At 38.0% G+C, this 17,262-nt stretch overlaps 1 protein-coding gene across 1 annotated transcript in view; it reads left to right on the plus strand.

Annotated features, from left to right (window-relative positions):
• Window positions 1-17,262, plus strand: part of MACROD2 (mono-ADP ribosylhydrolase 2) — a 2,306,040-nt gene that overhangs the window by 1,578,289 nt on the left and 710,489 nt on the right. The window contains exon 7 of the mRNA XM_068987786.1: window positions 2,644-2,674. Within this exon, the coding sequence (XP_068843887.1) occupies window positions 2,644-2,674 (31 nt within the window). The remainder of the gene's footprint in view (window positions 1-2,643; window positions 2,675-17,262) is intronic.

Genomic DNA, 17,262 nt, shown 5'->3' on the forward strand with positions numbered 1-17,262 from the left:
ACCATCAGAGTCTTTTCCAATGAGTCAACTCTTTGCATGATGTGCCCAAAGTACTGGAGTTTCAGCTTTAGCATCATTCCTTCCAAAGAAATCCCAAGGCTGATCTCCTTCAGAATGGACTGGTTGGATCTCCTTGCAGTCCAGGGGACTCTCAAGAGTCTTCTCCAACACCACAGTTCAAAAGCATCAATTCTTCGGTGCTCAGCCTTCTACACAGTCCAACTCTCACATCCATACATGACCACTGGAAAAACCATAGCCTTGACTAGACGGACCTTAGTTGGTAAAGTAATGTCTCTGCTTTTGAATATGCTATCTAAGTTGGTCATAACTTTTCTTCCAAGGGTAAACATCTTTTAATTTCATGGCTCCAGTCATCATCTGCAGTGATTTTGGAGCTCCAAAAAATAAAGTCTGACACTGTTTCCACTGTTTCCCCATCTATTTCCCATGAAGTGATGGGACCTGATGCCATGATCTTCGTTTTCTGAATATTGAGCTTTAAGCCAACTTTTTCACTCTCCTCTTTCACTTTCATCAAGAGGCTTTTGAGTTCCTCTTCACTTTCTGCCATAAGGGTGGTGTCATCTGCATATCTGAGGTTATTGATATTTCTCCCAGCAATCTTGATTCCAGCTTGTGTTTCTTCCAGTCCAGCGTTTCTCATGATGTACTCTGCATAGAAGTTAAATAAGCAGGGTGACAATATACAGCCTTGATGTACTCATTTTCCTATTTGGAACCAGTCTGTTGATCCATGTCCAGTTCTAACTGTTGCTTCCTGACCTGCATACTGATTTCCCAAGAGGCAGGTCAGGTGGTCTGGTATTCCCATCTCATTCAGAATTTTCCATTGTTTCTTGGGATCCACACAGTCAAAGGATTTGGCATAGTCAATAAAGCAGAAATAGATTTTTTTTCTGGAACTTTCTTGGTTTTTTGATGATCCAGCAGATTTGGCAATTTGATCTCTGGTTCCTCTGCCTTTTCTAAAACCAGCTTGAACATCAGGAAGTTCACGGTTCATGTATTGCTGAAGCCTGGCTTGGACAATTTTGAGTATTACTTTACTAGCATGTGAGATGAGTGCAATTGTGCAGTAGTTTGAGCATTCTTTGGCATTGCCTTTCTTTGGGATTGGAATGAAAACTGACCTTTTCCAGTCCTGTGGCCACTTCTGAGTTTTCCAAATTTGCTGGCATATTGAGTGCAGCACTTTCACTGCATCATCTTTCAGGATTTGAAATAGCTCCACTGGAATTCCATCACCTCCACTAGCTTTGTTCGTAGTGATGCCTCCTAAGGCCCATGTGACTTCGCTTTCCAGAATGTCTGGCTCTAGATGAGTGATCACACCATCACTATTATCTGGGTCATGAATATCTTTTTTGTACAGTTCTGTGTATTCTTGCCACCTCTGCCAGAGTTCACTCAAGTTCATGTTTGTTGAGTCAGAGATGCTGTCTAATAATCTCATCTTCTGCTGCCCTCTTCTCCTCCTGCCTTCAATCTTTGCCATTATCAGGGTCTTTTCCAATGAGTTAGCTCTTTACGTCAGGTGGTCAAACTATTGGAGCTTCAGCTTCAGCATCTGTCCATCCTATGAATATTCAGGGTTGATTTCCTTTAGCATTGACTGGTTTGATATCCTTCCAGTCCAAGGAGCTCTCAAGAGTCTTCTCCAGCACCACATTTCAAAAGCATCAATTCTTAGAAACTCAACCTTCCTATGATCCCACTCTCACATTTTACATAACTACTGGAAAAACCATGGCTACAGGAACCGTTGTCAGCAAAGTTTTGTCTCTGCTTATCTGAGGTTGTTGGTATTTCTCCCAGCAATCTTGATTCCAGCTGTGATTCATCCAGCCCTGCATTTCACATGATGTACTCTTCATGTAAGTTAAATGAACAGGATGACAACATACACCCTTGCTGTACTCCTTTACCAATTGTGAAACAGTCAGTTGTTCATGTAAGGTTCTAAATGTTCCTTCTTGAATAGAATAGAGTATGCGATGCCCTTTATTAGAAATTCTGTATATCCAATTGATTCTTACAGGATCCTTCTGTTAAATTTTATCAAAATTTTATTTCCATAGCCAGCCTGTGGTTTCAGTTGACACAGATGAATGTTGATTGGTATTTTCAGATTTTGTGCCACCAACACGATGTCACTTAATACAGAGCTGGGAGTGAATGCCCAGTAGCATACCATACCAGTATACTGTATTTCCACCAGACACATATAATAGACATGGTCATCTCAATAGCGAAGGTAATAGTAAAATGTGGCAAATACTTAGGACTTGAAGATGAATGATTGTTTCTTTTCGATATGACTTAGTTCATTGTAGGCTTATGTGATATAATTCCTTGTAACTATGTTTAACAACTGGTTCCCAAGATTCTTGGTAATTTGACCCTTGGCTCTTGTGAGCTGGAATAATTGCTGGTAAAGAAAATTTAATCAAATATACCATTTCCACAATGTCTCCTACTTCACCTGAGTAGAGTTCAGAGCTCAGAGTATGTGAGTAGAGGGCATCCCATTATCAAGCAAAATAGATGTTGGAATAGATGTTTTGGGTTTGGGGAGAGCCGGGCCTTTAAAATTTATTGTTTTTTTTGGTTTATTCACAGGCATTTCCCTGTATCTCAACAGGCATTTATGGTAAGTGACCTATGTTTTGGTAATGTTTACATTTCTTTATTTTGTTGTTAAAGTCAAGGTTAACAGGAAACATCAGAGGTTCTCTGATGGATGTAGTTTGCTGTTATTTAAAGAGACTCAAACGGAGGTCAAACTTCTTTGAGGAATCTGAAGAGGCTATTTGGATATTTTGGGTGTTACTGAATTTAGTTGTATTGCATACCAGGTGCAATAATTAGGTGCACTGTGGCTTAATGTCTTTTGTTATGTAAAAATGTTTACTCTCCTATGATCTGACCTTTAATAGTGTTTTTGTTAATTAAGTCATATTTTTTCTGTTAGATGAGTCATAATACATATAAAATCTAACATTACCATTTTTGTTGTGAATTGCAAAATTATAGAAGCATTAAAATGCACACACATGCATATATCTATATATTTAATTTAAAAGATGTAATTGGTAATATAAACACACATTTTTGATTAGAGGAAGATTTTATTTTTCTGGTGTCAATAGATTGTTTTAAGTAGCAGCTGCTTTACTTAGAGTGGAAGCAAAATGTTTTTTATAACCTCTTGTTTGCATCAGCCTAAAATTCTTTCACCTACAATGGCATTTCCATATACTTTTTTCCTCAGCTCATTAATGAATCCATTTTACAATATTCAGGTAAAACAGAGTTTGTCATTTTAGAGTTTTCTGGTCAAGCAAATAAGATTATGACTTTTCTGAGCTCAAACTTCTCACGTGGAGACTTTTAAGTGAAAAATAAAATACATGCAGATGTAAAGAACTATTTTAAATTTGTTACTACAGGGAAAGGATAGCTAAAGTGTTGTCAAAGGCAGGAGACTTCTTCCTCTTAAGGTGGTATTTTTTAATATGTATTTGGCTGCATCTGGTCTTAGTCGCATCATATGAGATCTTTGAGGCACATGGTCTCTCTAGTTGTAGCACTTGGGCTCAGATGCCCTGCAGCATGTGGAATCTCAGTTCCTCAGCCAGGGACTGAACTCACATTCTCTGCAGTGCAAGGCAGATTCTTAACCGCTGGACCACTAGGGAAGTCCCCAAGGTGTTTTTTTTCTTTGTTTGTTTGTTTTTAAGGTTTCAGTGAAAATAAAGTGGAAAATATAGGCCTAAATTAAATTAAATGGGAAAATTGGTGGCATTATTTAAAAATCGAAGGCATGCTTCTCCCCCCTCTCCACCCCCCCACCCCGACCCCCCTGCTCTGAATTCCACTACAGCCTATCTTTGGGGAAATACAGTGGACACTGGGCTGGTGAGCTAAGGCTGGACCATCTGCACCATCACCCAATCAGTGCCAGTCTTTCTGCTTCACAGGTGCCCAGTTATAACTCACTGATACATTTGCTTAAAAGAAGCATTACATGCAACATTTTACCCAGATCTTCATGTCACCTTGTCTAAAGGCAAATCAGACTCCACCACAGAAATGATTCTGATTTTGAGAATATTCTCACATGATGGTATTGATTTTCCTTGACCAAAAAAAAAAAAACAAACAAAAACCCCAAGGCCCCAGACGATAGTATGTCATATTGTCAACGTCTGTTTTACCTCTGAGAATCTGATGGTAGTGTTCAAAGACCTTTGGAAGCTGAATTTAACAGCTAATACACTAAAAAGGGGGGAGGTGGTGGGGAAAGCAACAGAAAAGTAAAGGAAGATGAGCATGAACACTAAAAGGAAGGGCTCGAGAAAGGGCGGTAAAAACGGAACCAAAGTTAACGTGGCCCTTGATGAACTGTGATCCCTGAAGGACAGGGATTTCTCTCCCTAGAGCAACGTGGCTCAGGGTATATAGTAACTAGATCAGTGCTGCCCTATGTTGGTGGCAGGGAATGCTGAGGACTTGAGAAGGGCACTGAGAGGGAGTCACAGTTGCTGGCTTAGAGGCTGCGCCACAGGAGCTCAGTTTTCACCGCGCCAGGTCAAAGAAAGTGATTTTCAACTCCTGGCTACTCATCTCTTTTCCCGTCTAGTGTTGGAGTAAATTTCAAAGTGAAGCTGAAACCTGCAAGTCAGATGCCGTGTTGTCTTTCATTAGTTGCACTTGAGCTTTAGACCCAGACTTACTTTCAGCTTCATGAGATCTTTAGTAACATGTAGATTACTCCAGGTCTCTTTACTTTCTGAACCATTTAGCATTTTGTAAACTTGGAAATTATGTCATGTGTCCCTTGTGAAACTGTAGAAAACATCTCTATTTTAAGAGAAATAAATTTGCTTAAAAAGCATTCTCAAACTGGGAATGATATCTTTAGGCATAGCAGTGTCCATCTTCACAAGGAAAAATGAAAACTCAACAACTTGTTTAGTTAGAAACCAAGCAATCTGTGTGTGTATATACACAAATACAACCCCCTCAAAAAAAAAATATTGTGGTTTTTTTGGAGGGGGTTGTATTTATATAACTGATTCACTTTACTGGTACACCGGAAACTAACACAATACTGTAAATCAACTCTACTCCAATAATTTTATTTTTAAAGGAAAGAAAACCAAGACAAATACAGCACTCTATTTCATGTAAAAACAACAACAGCAAAAAAATCTTTGCTGTTTATCATGGCCCATCAAATGATGGTATCTCAGGGAGGTACTCACTGCTCTTAGACCCCATCCTGACTTTTCCCAACATGCCCTAGTCCCAGCCCACCACCCCATGGTAATTTCTCAGACACCCGTTTGCTTTGGATTAACCTTCACTTTTAGGTTTATGGCCCCCAAACTCAATGTAACTCTAATTCTTCTATTAGAACAAAATTACTAACTATAGTAGAGCCTTCTTTGGAAGGGTTTGAGTTATTTAATTGCCAAGGTGATCTCATACAGGGCAATTTCAACAGTAAGCATCCCCAGTTTGTGGAAACCTAGACATAATCTCCACATTCAAAGCATGTCTGGAGGATCCAGGCTTTGAACCGCTGGAGACCCTGGCAGAAACCTTTCCTCTTTTACCCTTTCCTCAATCCCCAACCTTTTGGAGATGAAACCAGCTGCCTCTGTTTGCAAGACACAGACTGACAACTCTCTACCATGCGATTGAACCTGATTTAAGAGAAAAACCTAATGGGAGCAGGCCCTGCTTACTTTGAAGTTTCCCTGGATGAGGAGCTAGACTTTTCCACTTTGATTTTCAGCCAGTGCCATTGCTGCCCCCCATGTAATGCTTCCAGCCTGGTTCCATGGGGCACCAGACCGCCTGCTTACACTCAGGATGAAAAGCCACATTTGGTAAAACACTGAACAAGACTTGTATTAGTTTTGGAAAAACAGATCCAGATGAGGCTTCCAGGGGCTCTAAACTCCCAGATCCTAGTTAAAGGTTTGATTTGGCCGCTAAGCCTGTCTCAGAGGGATAGATTTGAGCTTCCCTGATGGACATTTCAGATCCTGTGCGTGCCTTCTGCCCTTTGAGCCCAACTTGGATACTCTGGTGCTAATAAGTTTAACACAAGAGGCTAGACGTGATCCATAGCAATGGAATTTTTACTGAGAAGTGGGCAGCAAAAATAATTTTTATCCATTTTATGAGAGTCAATATAGTTAACAAAAATGAAGTCCAGGTGGAACAGTATATCCTTTGAGTAATTGAGAAAATATTCTCTGTGGAGAAAAAAAACAAAACAAAACAAAAAAAAAAAAAAAACACAAGACTTGAATCTTCCTTTCCAGGTACAAGATGGTGTTTTTAGAAAGGAAGGAATTTCAGACATTGAGTTATTGGCTGGAAATCTGGTGAAAAACTTTAAGCACAGCATAATTTAGTGAAAGCAGCTCCCATATTTATTCATACGACTTCTGTTATCAACGTGGAAGGTCTGTTTCTATCAAATCACCTGGTCTCCCTCTGCTTTCCATGACATGCTGCCAGAACTCAACTTGCTAATTGAATCCCTCATTTGCATTCGAGTTTGCTCTTCTGCTTTTAAGTGGTAAAAAAGGAGATCGACATGACGTTTCACTAACCTTATATCTACTTGGCAAATATTTTTTATCACTACATCTGTCTACATTCACAGACATGACTTGGAAAGAAACCAGGGCATTCTCCGAAGGCAATGCTAAAGGGCATGCCCTCTGTCAGCTCTAAATGCTGACAGATTTCAGAGGGTGTGACAACCATGGCTGGACAATTCGGGGCTTGCGGGAAGACTTATCTTATGTAATACATTTGGAAACCAGAGCAAAATTGACAAAAATGTGTGTCCCTCCCTTTCATCCCCCTGACAGCTCCCCTCCTTCCTCTGGCTTTCTTCTTTTCCCTTTGATATTTCCATTTGCTTTGAAAACTTTCTTTCAGGTGGGCTAATGGTGACTCTTACTCTCTCTCATAAATTGCCTTCTATGACATCCTGTGGTTTTTTTTGTCCTGGACACATCATTCCCACTCTAGGAAGTGTTACTGTTCTTGGTAATCCTTGAGTTAATTGCTGGCCCTCAAAGCAAAGTAACATTGGAGTCAGGGTAACTTGCTTCCCTTCGGGAAAATGCAGTGCTGGGGCTGCGCTCATCTTAATTCTATCACATTTAAATAATATTTCATGAACTGATCCTTAGGAAGCACTGGAGGAAGTTTAAAAGATAACTCAATTATCCCTATTAAATTGTTTCTAATCCTCTGAGGCCTTATCATCTGAATAGACAGTTCTAGAAAATTCACTCAAACATGTACACATTTATACATTCATCCCACAAAATGTGGTACAAACTCCTCTTTTACTCTCTCATACTGTGGAGTCTTTAATAATAATAATAAAAGACATAAACGAAGAAACCAAAGCTTCTACTTTTGCTCTGAAAAATAGTTTCAATCATCCAGCAACAAAATATGCCAAAATATACCTAAAAATAACAGTGAGACCCCGGGCAGGATTCCCTCAGGGGATCTACTGAAAGAAATGAAAATCCTGGAAACCTAGCTTTGTGGTACTGAGGAAACCAGTGTCATTCTCCCTGGTGTTCTGTTCAAATTGAACAATTTTAGGACTTAATTAAAAGATTAAATGTTTCAAAAAGTAATAAAAATTACAACTTTATTATTGTTCCTGAGGTCTGACTATCTACCCCCTTGCAACTATGTCAAGGTAAAATTTTGTCTCAGGACTAGAAAGCAGAAATGAATTCCAAGCCACCTCATCCTTAGAAGCTGCCATTTATTATTATGTTACATGTTAAAAATGGCTTTTCTTATAGAAGTAATAAAACAGTAAGCCTTTTAAGGAAATAGGGAAACCACTTCAGTACCTTACAAAGTCTATCCATTTAGTAGGAACCCTGGGGATACCTTTCAGCCATGTTAAAAATGGGAGCACTAATAAGATGCTCTCCCTGAAGAATTTCCTAAGAATGGGTCACATTTTCCATTTGATCAGTAGCATAATTTCCATGTGCTTGCTCATTATTCTCATCCAGTCTGAATGACACTCCTTTTTATTTGCTCCTTATACATACTTGTATCTAAAGAGTGACTTTAAATAAACATAGCTCAGCTCTCTTTAGAACGAAATTCAAAAATAATTCTGACAGCTCTTAGAGAAGTCAAGTATATTTAGCTCTTTAGGACAATGATTTTCATGTCAGATCCTTTTTAGTCAATGATTCTATTTTTAAAAATCATCCTGAGATGCATCTGAATGAGACCATATTAGTTAGGGTAAAGCTAAGCTTCTGTAACAATGAGAATCCAAAATAGAGTGTCTTAGTATATATAGATGCTGATTTATTTCTATGCTAATAATTCCTAAGAGAGCATTCTGGTTAGGGAGGATTTGTTCCACGCTATCATTCAAGGTGCCATTAATCTGTTATGGTATTAAGTAGCTGTTCTGCCTTTCATTAGGCATTGTTCTCGGGTAGTTATCTTTCTTGGTTCTAGGAAAATAAACAAGTAGGATGGGCACGCACCCTATTCTACAGTCCCTGGATTCACAGTAGCACTTTTCACTTCTATCTTTCTTTTATTGGAGAGAAATTGGTCTCGTGACCAACCTAACTGCAAAAGAGATTGGAAATTAGTATAACTTGAATTCCATGTGTCTGACTACAATTCTTTCATGTAGCAAGAAGAAAGCATTAAATCATAATGGCCTTCGGGATATTATCACTCAAGGGGGGAAGAAGACCAAATTAAATCAGACAGGTCACTCATAGGTAAATTAGTTACGGAGTGGTTTGATTCTACTCAGAATCAGTAAATATTTGAATGTTTATAGTCTCTATTTGGTAAGAATAGTTAATGGTTTTGATAGTGTCTACTTTATTAAGATGTGTTTATAATCCCAAATCCTGAAAAATTTGAAAGTATGGAATTCCTAAGGCATCAGTACAGTGACTTATTATTAGTTGTCAGCCAGTATATTTAGACCTTTAGATCTTACATCAGTTGTGTTTTTTGTACTATACTTCTTCCAAAATTTACAGACATATCAGTGGAAACTAAAATCAATATATTGAGAATGAATAAATGCATCATTCTTTACATTCCTAATTCTTGCCCATTTCCATAGAAACCCTTGGAGGAATGAGGCTATATGCATCTATAAACATATAAGAGATCCTGAGCAGATATAGATCAGCATCTTGTGTACCAAAAAACTCTAGAGAAATGTGACTTTAGAGAAGAGTCTGATCATAGTAGGGTGAAAATATAACCAACAGACAGATGTTGAGAGAGGAAGAAGGACAGACAGAAAGAAAGAGACAGAGAGAGAATGATAATATGAATATGAATCTAAACCTCCTTAGCAAAGTAAGTTTCCTTAGACTCTTAAGAACTGAAAAAAATCTATTTTTTTAAATACCTTGTCTCTCTTTTCAGCTATGGTCAATAGGGAGAGTTTCCTGCAAGTGACTGAAAATTAAATTGAAATTAATAAAATCAACATGAAATTACCTTACATGTTGTCTATTTGTCACCCAGAATTTATTTCAAAATGAGGCTTCTCCGTCCATGGGATTTTCCAGGCAAGAATACTGGAGTGGGTTACCATTTCCTTCTTTAGGGGATCTTCCCGACCCAGGGATCGAACCTGGGTCTCCTACATTGGAGGCAGTTTAACCTCTGAGCCACCAGGGAAGCCCATTAAATGAATGTAGATTCACCTAAACATTTCCAGAATCTCTCTAAGCAACTAAATTGTTGATAAAACTAATTTTCTATTTACTCAAGACTTTTATTCTGTTGAGACAGCTTATGCAACTGGGCTCTATGTTCTATGCTTCCAGAGCTGGATGTAGAGTGGTTCTTAATAAATATTTTCTTAATTAACAACTACAAATTAATTAGATCCTCAAAAATATTAGCAAATCAAATTTAAAAAAAGAATTAGATTCCATGATAAGTGGGACTTAGATATGCAAGCCTGGTTAAATGAAGTTAATCTATTACATCACCAGACTATGAAAGAAACAGCATGTAATTATCAGTAAATTCAGAAATAGCTTTTGACAAGATCCAACACACATTTATGATTAAAAAAAAAAAACCCTTAGTAAACTACTAGGGCTAGTAGCTAACTTACACAACTTGACAAAGACTATCTACAAAAACCTATAGCTAATGCCATACTTAATGGTGAGAAACTCAAAGCTTTCTCACTAAGATCAAGTGCAAGTCAAGGATATTCCCTCTCACCACTTCTTTTTAGCATCATAGTGTAAGTCCTTGCTATGAAGAGGAAATAAAAGGCATATAGATTGGGAAGGAAGACATAATGCTGTCTTTATCTGGAAATAACATGATCATCTTTGTAGAAAATCAAAAAGAACTGACCAAAAAAAAAAAAAATCATCCTGGAACTAATAGGCAATTATAGCAAGATTGTAGAGTAATGGCTAGTATAAATGCTTCAATTTATACAAATAAATACATAAAGAAATATCCCACGCTCATGGATAGGAAGATTCAATATTCCAAAGACATCAGCTCTTCCCAACTTGATGTATATGTTCAATGTGATTCTAATTTAAATCCTAGAAAGTTATTTTATAAATATTGGCAAGTTGATTCTAAAGTTTATATGGAGAAGAAAAAGATCTAGACTAGCCAACACGGTATTGAAGGGAAAGGGCAAAGTTGAAGGACATACAGTACCTAACTTCAAGAATTATTTAAAGCTATAATAATCAAGACAGTGTGGAATTGGTGAAAAAATAGATCTATAGAATAGAGATCCTAGAGACAGACCCATGTAAATGTAGTCAAATGTTGCTTGAAAAACTGGATATGCACATACAAAAAAATAATAATAATTTAGACACAGATCTTACACCCTTCTCCCAAATGAACCCAAAATAAATCATAGGCCTAAATGTAAATTGCAAAACTACAAAAGTCCTAGAAGACAATATAGATGAAAACCTAGATAACCTTGAGTATGGTGATGCCTTTATAAATACTATACCAAAGGTATGATCCAGAAGCAAAATTTTCATAATTTGGACTTAATTAAAATTGAAAACATGTGCTCTATGAATGGCAAAGTCAAGAGAGTTAAAAGACAAGCCACAGACTGGGAGAAAATATTTCTAAAAGATGCATTTTAAAATGGATTGTTATTCAAAATATACAAAGTATTTTTAAAACTCAACAATAAAAATGAACAACCCAATGAAAAAGTAGGACAAAAACCTTAATAGACTTTTCATAAAAGAAGATACACAGATGGCAAATAAGCATATGGAAATATATTCTGAATCATATGTCATCAGGGAATTGCAAATTAAAATAACCCTGAAATACTACCACACTCCTATTAAAATGGCCCAAATCTGGAACATTGACGACATCAAATGCTGGTGAGGGTGTGGAGCAATAGAAACTCTCATTGCTGATGGGCATGCAAAATGGTATAGCCATGTTGGAAGATAATTCTATAGTTTCTTGTAAGATTTCTTACTATAGTTTCTTTTTTAAATATAGTCTTACCATGTGATCCAGCAGTTGTGCTCCTTGGTATTATTGCAAAGGTGATGAAAATTTCTATCCACACTAAAACATGCACACCTGTTTAGAGCAGCTTTGTTCATAATTGCCAAAATTTGGAAGCAGTCAAAATGCCGTTCTGTCAGTGAATAGGTAAATAAACTGTAGCAGATTAAGACAGAAAACTATTATTCACTAAAAAGTGTAATAGTATTTGCTAAAAAGAAATGAGCAATCAAACCATGGAAGAACACAGGAAAATTTCAAATTTGCATTACTAAGTGAAGAAGCTGGTCTTCTGGCCTCATATTGGAATCATACTATATGATTCCAACTATACCACTGTCTAGAAAAGTAGATAACTACAGATATAGTAAAAAAAAGATCAATGTTTACCAGGGTTTTAGTTGCAAGAGAGATAAATAGGCAGAGCACAGAGGATTTTTAAGGCAGTGAAAATACTTGTTGATACTACAGTGATTCATGTATGTCATTACACTCTAGTCCAAACCTGCAGAATGTAAAAATGTGAAGAGGGGACCCTAAGGTAAACTATGGACTTTGAGTAATTATGATATGTCACTGTAAGTTCATCTTTTGTAACAAATGTATCACTCTAGCATCTGATGTTGACAGTGGGGAAGGCCCCACATGTCTGGGGCTAGGGAGGAGTATCTGAGAAATCTCTCTACTTTCCTCTCAGTTTTGTTGTAAACCTAATGAGGTGGATGAACCTAGAGGCTATTGTACAGAGTGAGGTAAGTCAGAAAGAGAAAGATAAATATTGTATACTAATGTATATATATATGGAATCTAGAAAAATGGTACTGAAAAGTTTATTTGTAGGACAGCAATGGAGAAAGAGACATAGAGAACAGACTTATGGACATGGGGAGAGGGGAGGAGAGGGTGAGATGTATGGAGAGAGTAACATGGAAATTTGCATTACCATATGTAAAACAGATAGCCAATGGGAATTTGCTGTAGGCTCTGGAAACTCAAACAGGGGCTCTGTATCAATCCAGTGGGGTGAGATGGGGAGGGAGCTGGGAGGGAGGTTCAAAAGGGAGGGGATATATATGTACCTATGGCTGATTCATGTTGAGGTTTGACAGAAAACAATACAATTCTGTAAAGCAATTATCCTTCAATTAAAAAATAAATAAATTTAGAGAAAAGAATGGCATTATACATGAATGAATGAATGAATGTATAATGGGAAATCCAATGTTAGGAAACCAGACTCTGAATTCAATAGTCATTGAGATCGATCACACCCTCATTTCTATTTTCTTACGTATTGAAAGGAGTGGTTTCACTTAGACTTCTGAGAGACTAACAGAAGAGTCAGTTAATAATAAAAGAGCCCAATCTTTTATTTGCAGTTCATTTTAAGCATTTCTATTAAAATATAGTTTACATGATATAAAACCCTTCCTTTCAAGATGATTTTAGTAGATTCACAGGTTATGTAACCATCATCATCTGATTTTAATAAATGTTCACCATCCCTTGAAGAGACTCCATACAAGATGTTATTCCATAGCCCCTCTTCCCCAACTTTAGGCAAATAATAATCTACTCTTGGTATCTATAGATTTACTTGCTCTGGATATATTTCCTATAAATGAAATCATAAAATATGTGATCTTTTGTGACTACCTTCTAGCATAATACTTTCAAACTCCATCCATGTTTCAGTAATTTATTCCTTTTGGTTAATATTCTGTTATATGAATGTACCCCATTTTGTTTATCCATTTGTCAGTTCATTGATATATGTATTTGGTATTACTTTTTGACTATCATGAGCAATGCTTATAGGCAATTACTTAAGTATAATTATATATCTAAATGTATAAATTATAACTTATATAGTGGTGTTATCTAGTTTTTTTAATTTTTAATTGAATAAGAGATTCTTTAATTAAGTTCTGCAATGCTTTACAATTTTCAAAAGTTTCACTCACATGGTTAGTTAGTTAGTTCAGTTGCTCAGTCGTTTCCGACTCTGCGACCCCATGAATCGCAGCATGCCAGACCTCCCTGCCCATCACCAACTCCTGGAGTTCACTCAGACTCACTTCCATCGAGTCGGTGATGCCATCCAGCCATCTAATCCTCTGTCGTCCCCTTATCCTCCTGCCCCCAATCCCTCCCACCATCAGAGTCTTTTCCAATGAGTCAACTCTTCGCGTGAGGTGGCCAAAGTACTGGAGCTTCAGCTTCAGCATCATTTCTTCCAAAGAACACCCAGGACTGATCTCCTTTAGAATGGACTGGTTGGATCTCCTTGCAGTCCAAGGGACTCTCAAGAGTCTTCTCCAACACCACAGTTCAAATGCATCAATTCTTCAGTGCTCAGCTTTCTTCACAGTCCAACTCTCACATCCATACATGACCACTGGAAAAACCATAGCCTTAACTAGACAGACGTTTGTTGGCAAAGTAATGTCTCTACTTTTGAATATACTATCTAGGTTGGTCATAACTTTCCTTCCAAGGAGTAAACATCTTTTAATTTCATGGCTGCAGTCATCATCTGCAGTGATTTTGGAGCCCCAAAAAATAAAGTCTGACACTGTTTCCCCATCTATTTCCCATGAAGTGATGGGACCAGATGCCATGATCTTCATTTTCTGAATGTTGAGCTTTAAGCCAACTTTTTCACTCTCCTCTTTCACTTTCATCAAGAGGCTTTTGAGTTCCTCTTCACTTTCTGCCATAAGGGTGGTGTCATCTGCATATCTGAGGTTATTGATATTTCTCCCGGCAATCTTGATTCCAGCTTGTGCTTCTTCCAGCCCAGCGTTTCTCATGATGTACTCTGCGTATAAGTTAAATAAGCAGGGTGACAATATACAGCCTTGACGTACTCCTTTTCCTATTTGGAACCAGTCTGTTGTTCCATGTCCAGTTCTACCTGTTGCTTCTTGACCTGCATATAGGTTTCTCAAGAGGCAGGTCAGGTGGTCTGGTATTCCCATCTCATTCAGAATTTTCCACAGTTTGTTGTGATCCACACAATCAAAGGCTTTGGCATAGTCAATAAAGCAGAAATAGATGTTTTTCTGGAACTCTCTTGCTTTTTCCATGATCCAGCAGATGTTGGCAATTTGATCTGTGGTTCCTCTGCCTTTTCTAAAACCAGCTTGAACATCTGGAAGTTCACGGTTCACATATTGTTGAAGCCTGGCTTGGAGAATTTTGAGCATTACTTTACTAGCATGTGAGATGAGTGCAATTGTGCGGTAGTTTGAGCATTCTTTGGCATTGCCTTTCTTTGGGATTGGAATGAAAACTGACCTTTTCCAGTCCTGTGGCCACTGCTGAGTTTTCCAAATTTGCTGGCATATTGAGTGAAGCACTTTCACAGCATCATCTTTCAGGATTTGAAATAGCTCAACTGGAATTCCATCACCTCCACTAGCTTTGTTTGTAGTGATGCTTTCTAAGGCCCACTTGACTTTACATTCCAGGATGTCTGGCTCTAGATGAGTGATCACACTATCATGACTGTCTTGGTGGTGAAGATCTTTTTTGTAAATTCTTCTGTGTATTCTTGCCACCTCTTCTTAATATCTTCTGCTTCTGTTAGGTCCATACAATTTCTGCCCTTTATCGAGCCCATCCTTGCATGAAATGTTACCTTGGTATCTCTAATTTTCTTGAATAAATCTCTAGTCTTTCCCATTCTGTTGTTTGCCTCTATTTCTTTGCATTGATCACACATGGTATCATATCCTAATAACCCCTATTCCCCGCTACCCACTTTCCTCACCCCACTGGTAAACAGTGCTGCTGCTGCTGCTGCTGCTAAGTGCTTCAGTCGTGTCCAACTGTGTGACCCCATAGATGGCAGCCTACCAGGCTTCCCCATCCCTGGGATTCTCCAGGCAAGAACGCTGGAGTGGGTTGCCATTTCCTTCTCCAATCCATGTAAGTAAAAAGTGAAACTGTCACTTTCACTGGTAACCACTAGTTTTCTCTAAATATGTGTGTCTGCTTCTTTTCCGTCCTGTTCACTATTTTTTATTTATCTCGATTCCACATATAAGTGATATCATACAGTGTCTGCCTTTCTCTGCCTGACTAATTTCACTTAGCAAATGCCCTCCAAGTCAATTTAGGTTGCTGCAAATGCCAAAATTTCCATTGTGTGTGTGTGTGTGTGTGTGTATCACATCTTCTTTATCTATTCATCTGTTGATGGAGACTTAGATTGCTTCCATACCTTGCAGTTGTAAATAATGCTATGAGCACTGGGATGCCTGTATCTTTTCAAATTAATGTTTTGGGGTATTTTTCAGATATATACCCAGGAGTAGAATTGCTACCTCACATGGTAGTTCTGCTTTTAGTTTTTGATAGCCATGCTGACAGGTGTGAAGTGTTATATCGTTGTGGCTTTGATCTACATTTCTCTGAGCACTACTTGTGTTGTGCATCTTTTCATGTGCCTATTGGCTATCTGCATTTCCTCTTTGGGAAAATGGCTGTTTATGTACATTGGATGTTAACTTCATATCAGGAATGTCATATGCAAATGTTTTCTCCAATTCAGTAGGTTGTCTTTTTGTTTTGTCAATGATTTCGTTTTCTGTGAAGAAGCTTTTTACATTTACTTAAGTCCCATTTGTGTATTTTTGCTTGTTTCCTTTGCTTTAGGGGAGAGATCCAAAATAATATTTCTACGACTTATCTTAAAGAATATTCTGCCTATATTTTCCTCTAGTTTTATAATATCTGACATTATACATTTAGGTCTTTTATATATTTTGAGTTTATTTTTAATCATCTAGTATTTTTAATCATCCTGAAACACTTAATTCTTTGGCTGCCCACTTTTTCTCAAGCCCCTTCATGGCTACATTTTTATCACAATTCTGGTGTCCTGCTGCCTGGAGGATGATAAACATTTCTTGGAGCATGGTCTGCATCACTGTGTGTGATCATTCTTTGAGTTATCTCTGCCTCGGAGCTCACTTAGAGTACAAATGGATCTGGAGTAGGAGGGCATATATCAAAGTGGCTGTGGATCCAGGTTTCAGGATCACATAGGCCTAGGTTAAAATTCTGAGTCTGTCATAACCGTGTGTCCAGGCAAATTACTCTCTCTGGGTTTCAGTAACTTCAGTTGTCAAATGGGAATAACAATGCCAATAACATGGGGTTGTTCTAAGATTAAATTGTTGTGTTCAGTCGCTCAGTCATGCCCTGCTTTTTACAACCCCATAGACTGTAGCCTGCCAGCTCCTCTGTCCATGGAATTCTTCAGGCAAGAATACTGGATCAGGTTGCCATTTCCTACTCCAGAGGATCCTCTCAACCCAGGGATTGACCCCGTGTCTCCTGCATTGGCAGGTGGATTCTTTACCACTGTGACTCCTGGGAAGAATTAAATTAGATGTATGGATGTGAGAGTTTGACCATAAACAAAGCTGAATACCAAAGGATTGATGCTTTTGAACTGTGGTGTTGGAGAAGACTCTGAGAGTTCCTTGAACTGCAAGATCAAACCCATCCATCCTAAAGGAGATCAGTCCTGAATATTCATTTGAAGGACTGATGCTGAAGCTGAAATTCCAATACTTTGGCTACCTGATGCAAAGAACTGATTCTTGGAAAAGACCCTGATGCTGGGAAAGA

This window comes from Capricornis sumatraensis, chromosome 15 (genome assembly GCF_032405125.1).
Source record: "Capricornis sumatraensis isolate serow.1 chromosome 15, serow.2, whole genome shotgun sequence".
In the NCBI taxonomy this organism is placed as follows: Eukaryota; Metazoa; Chordata; class Mammalia; order Artiodactyla; family Bovidae; genus Capricornis; species Capricornis sumatraensis.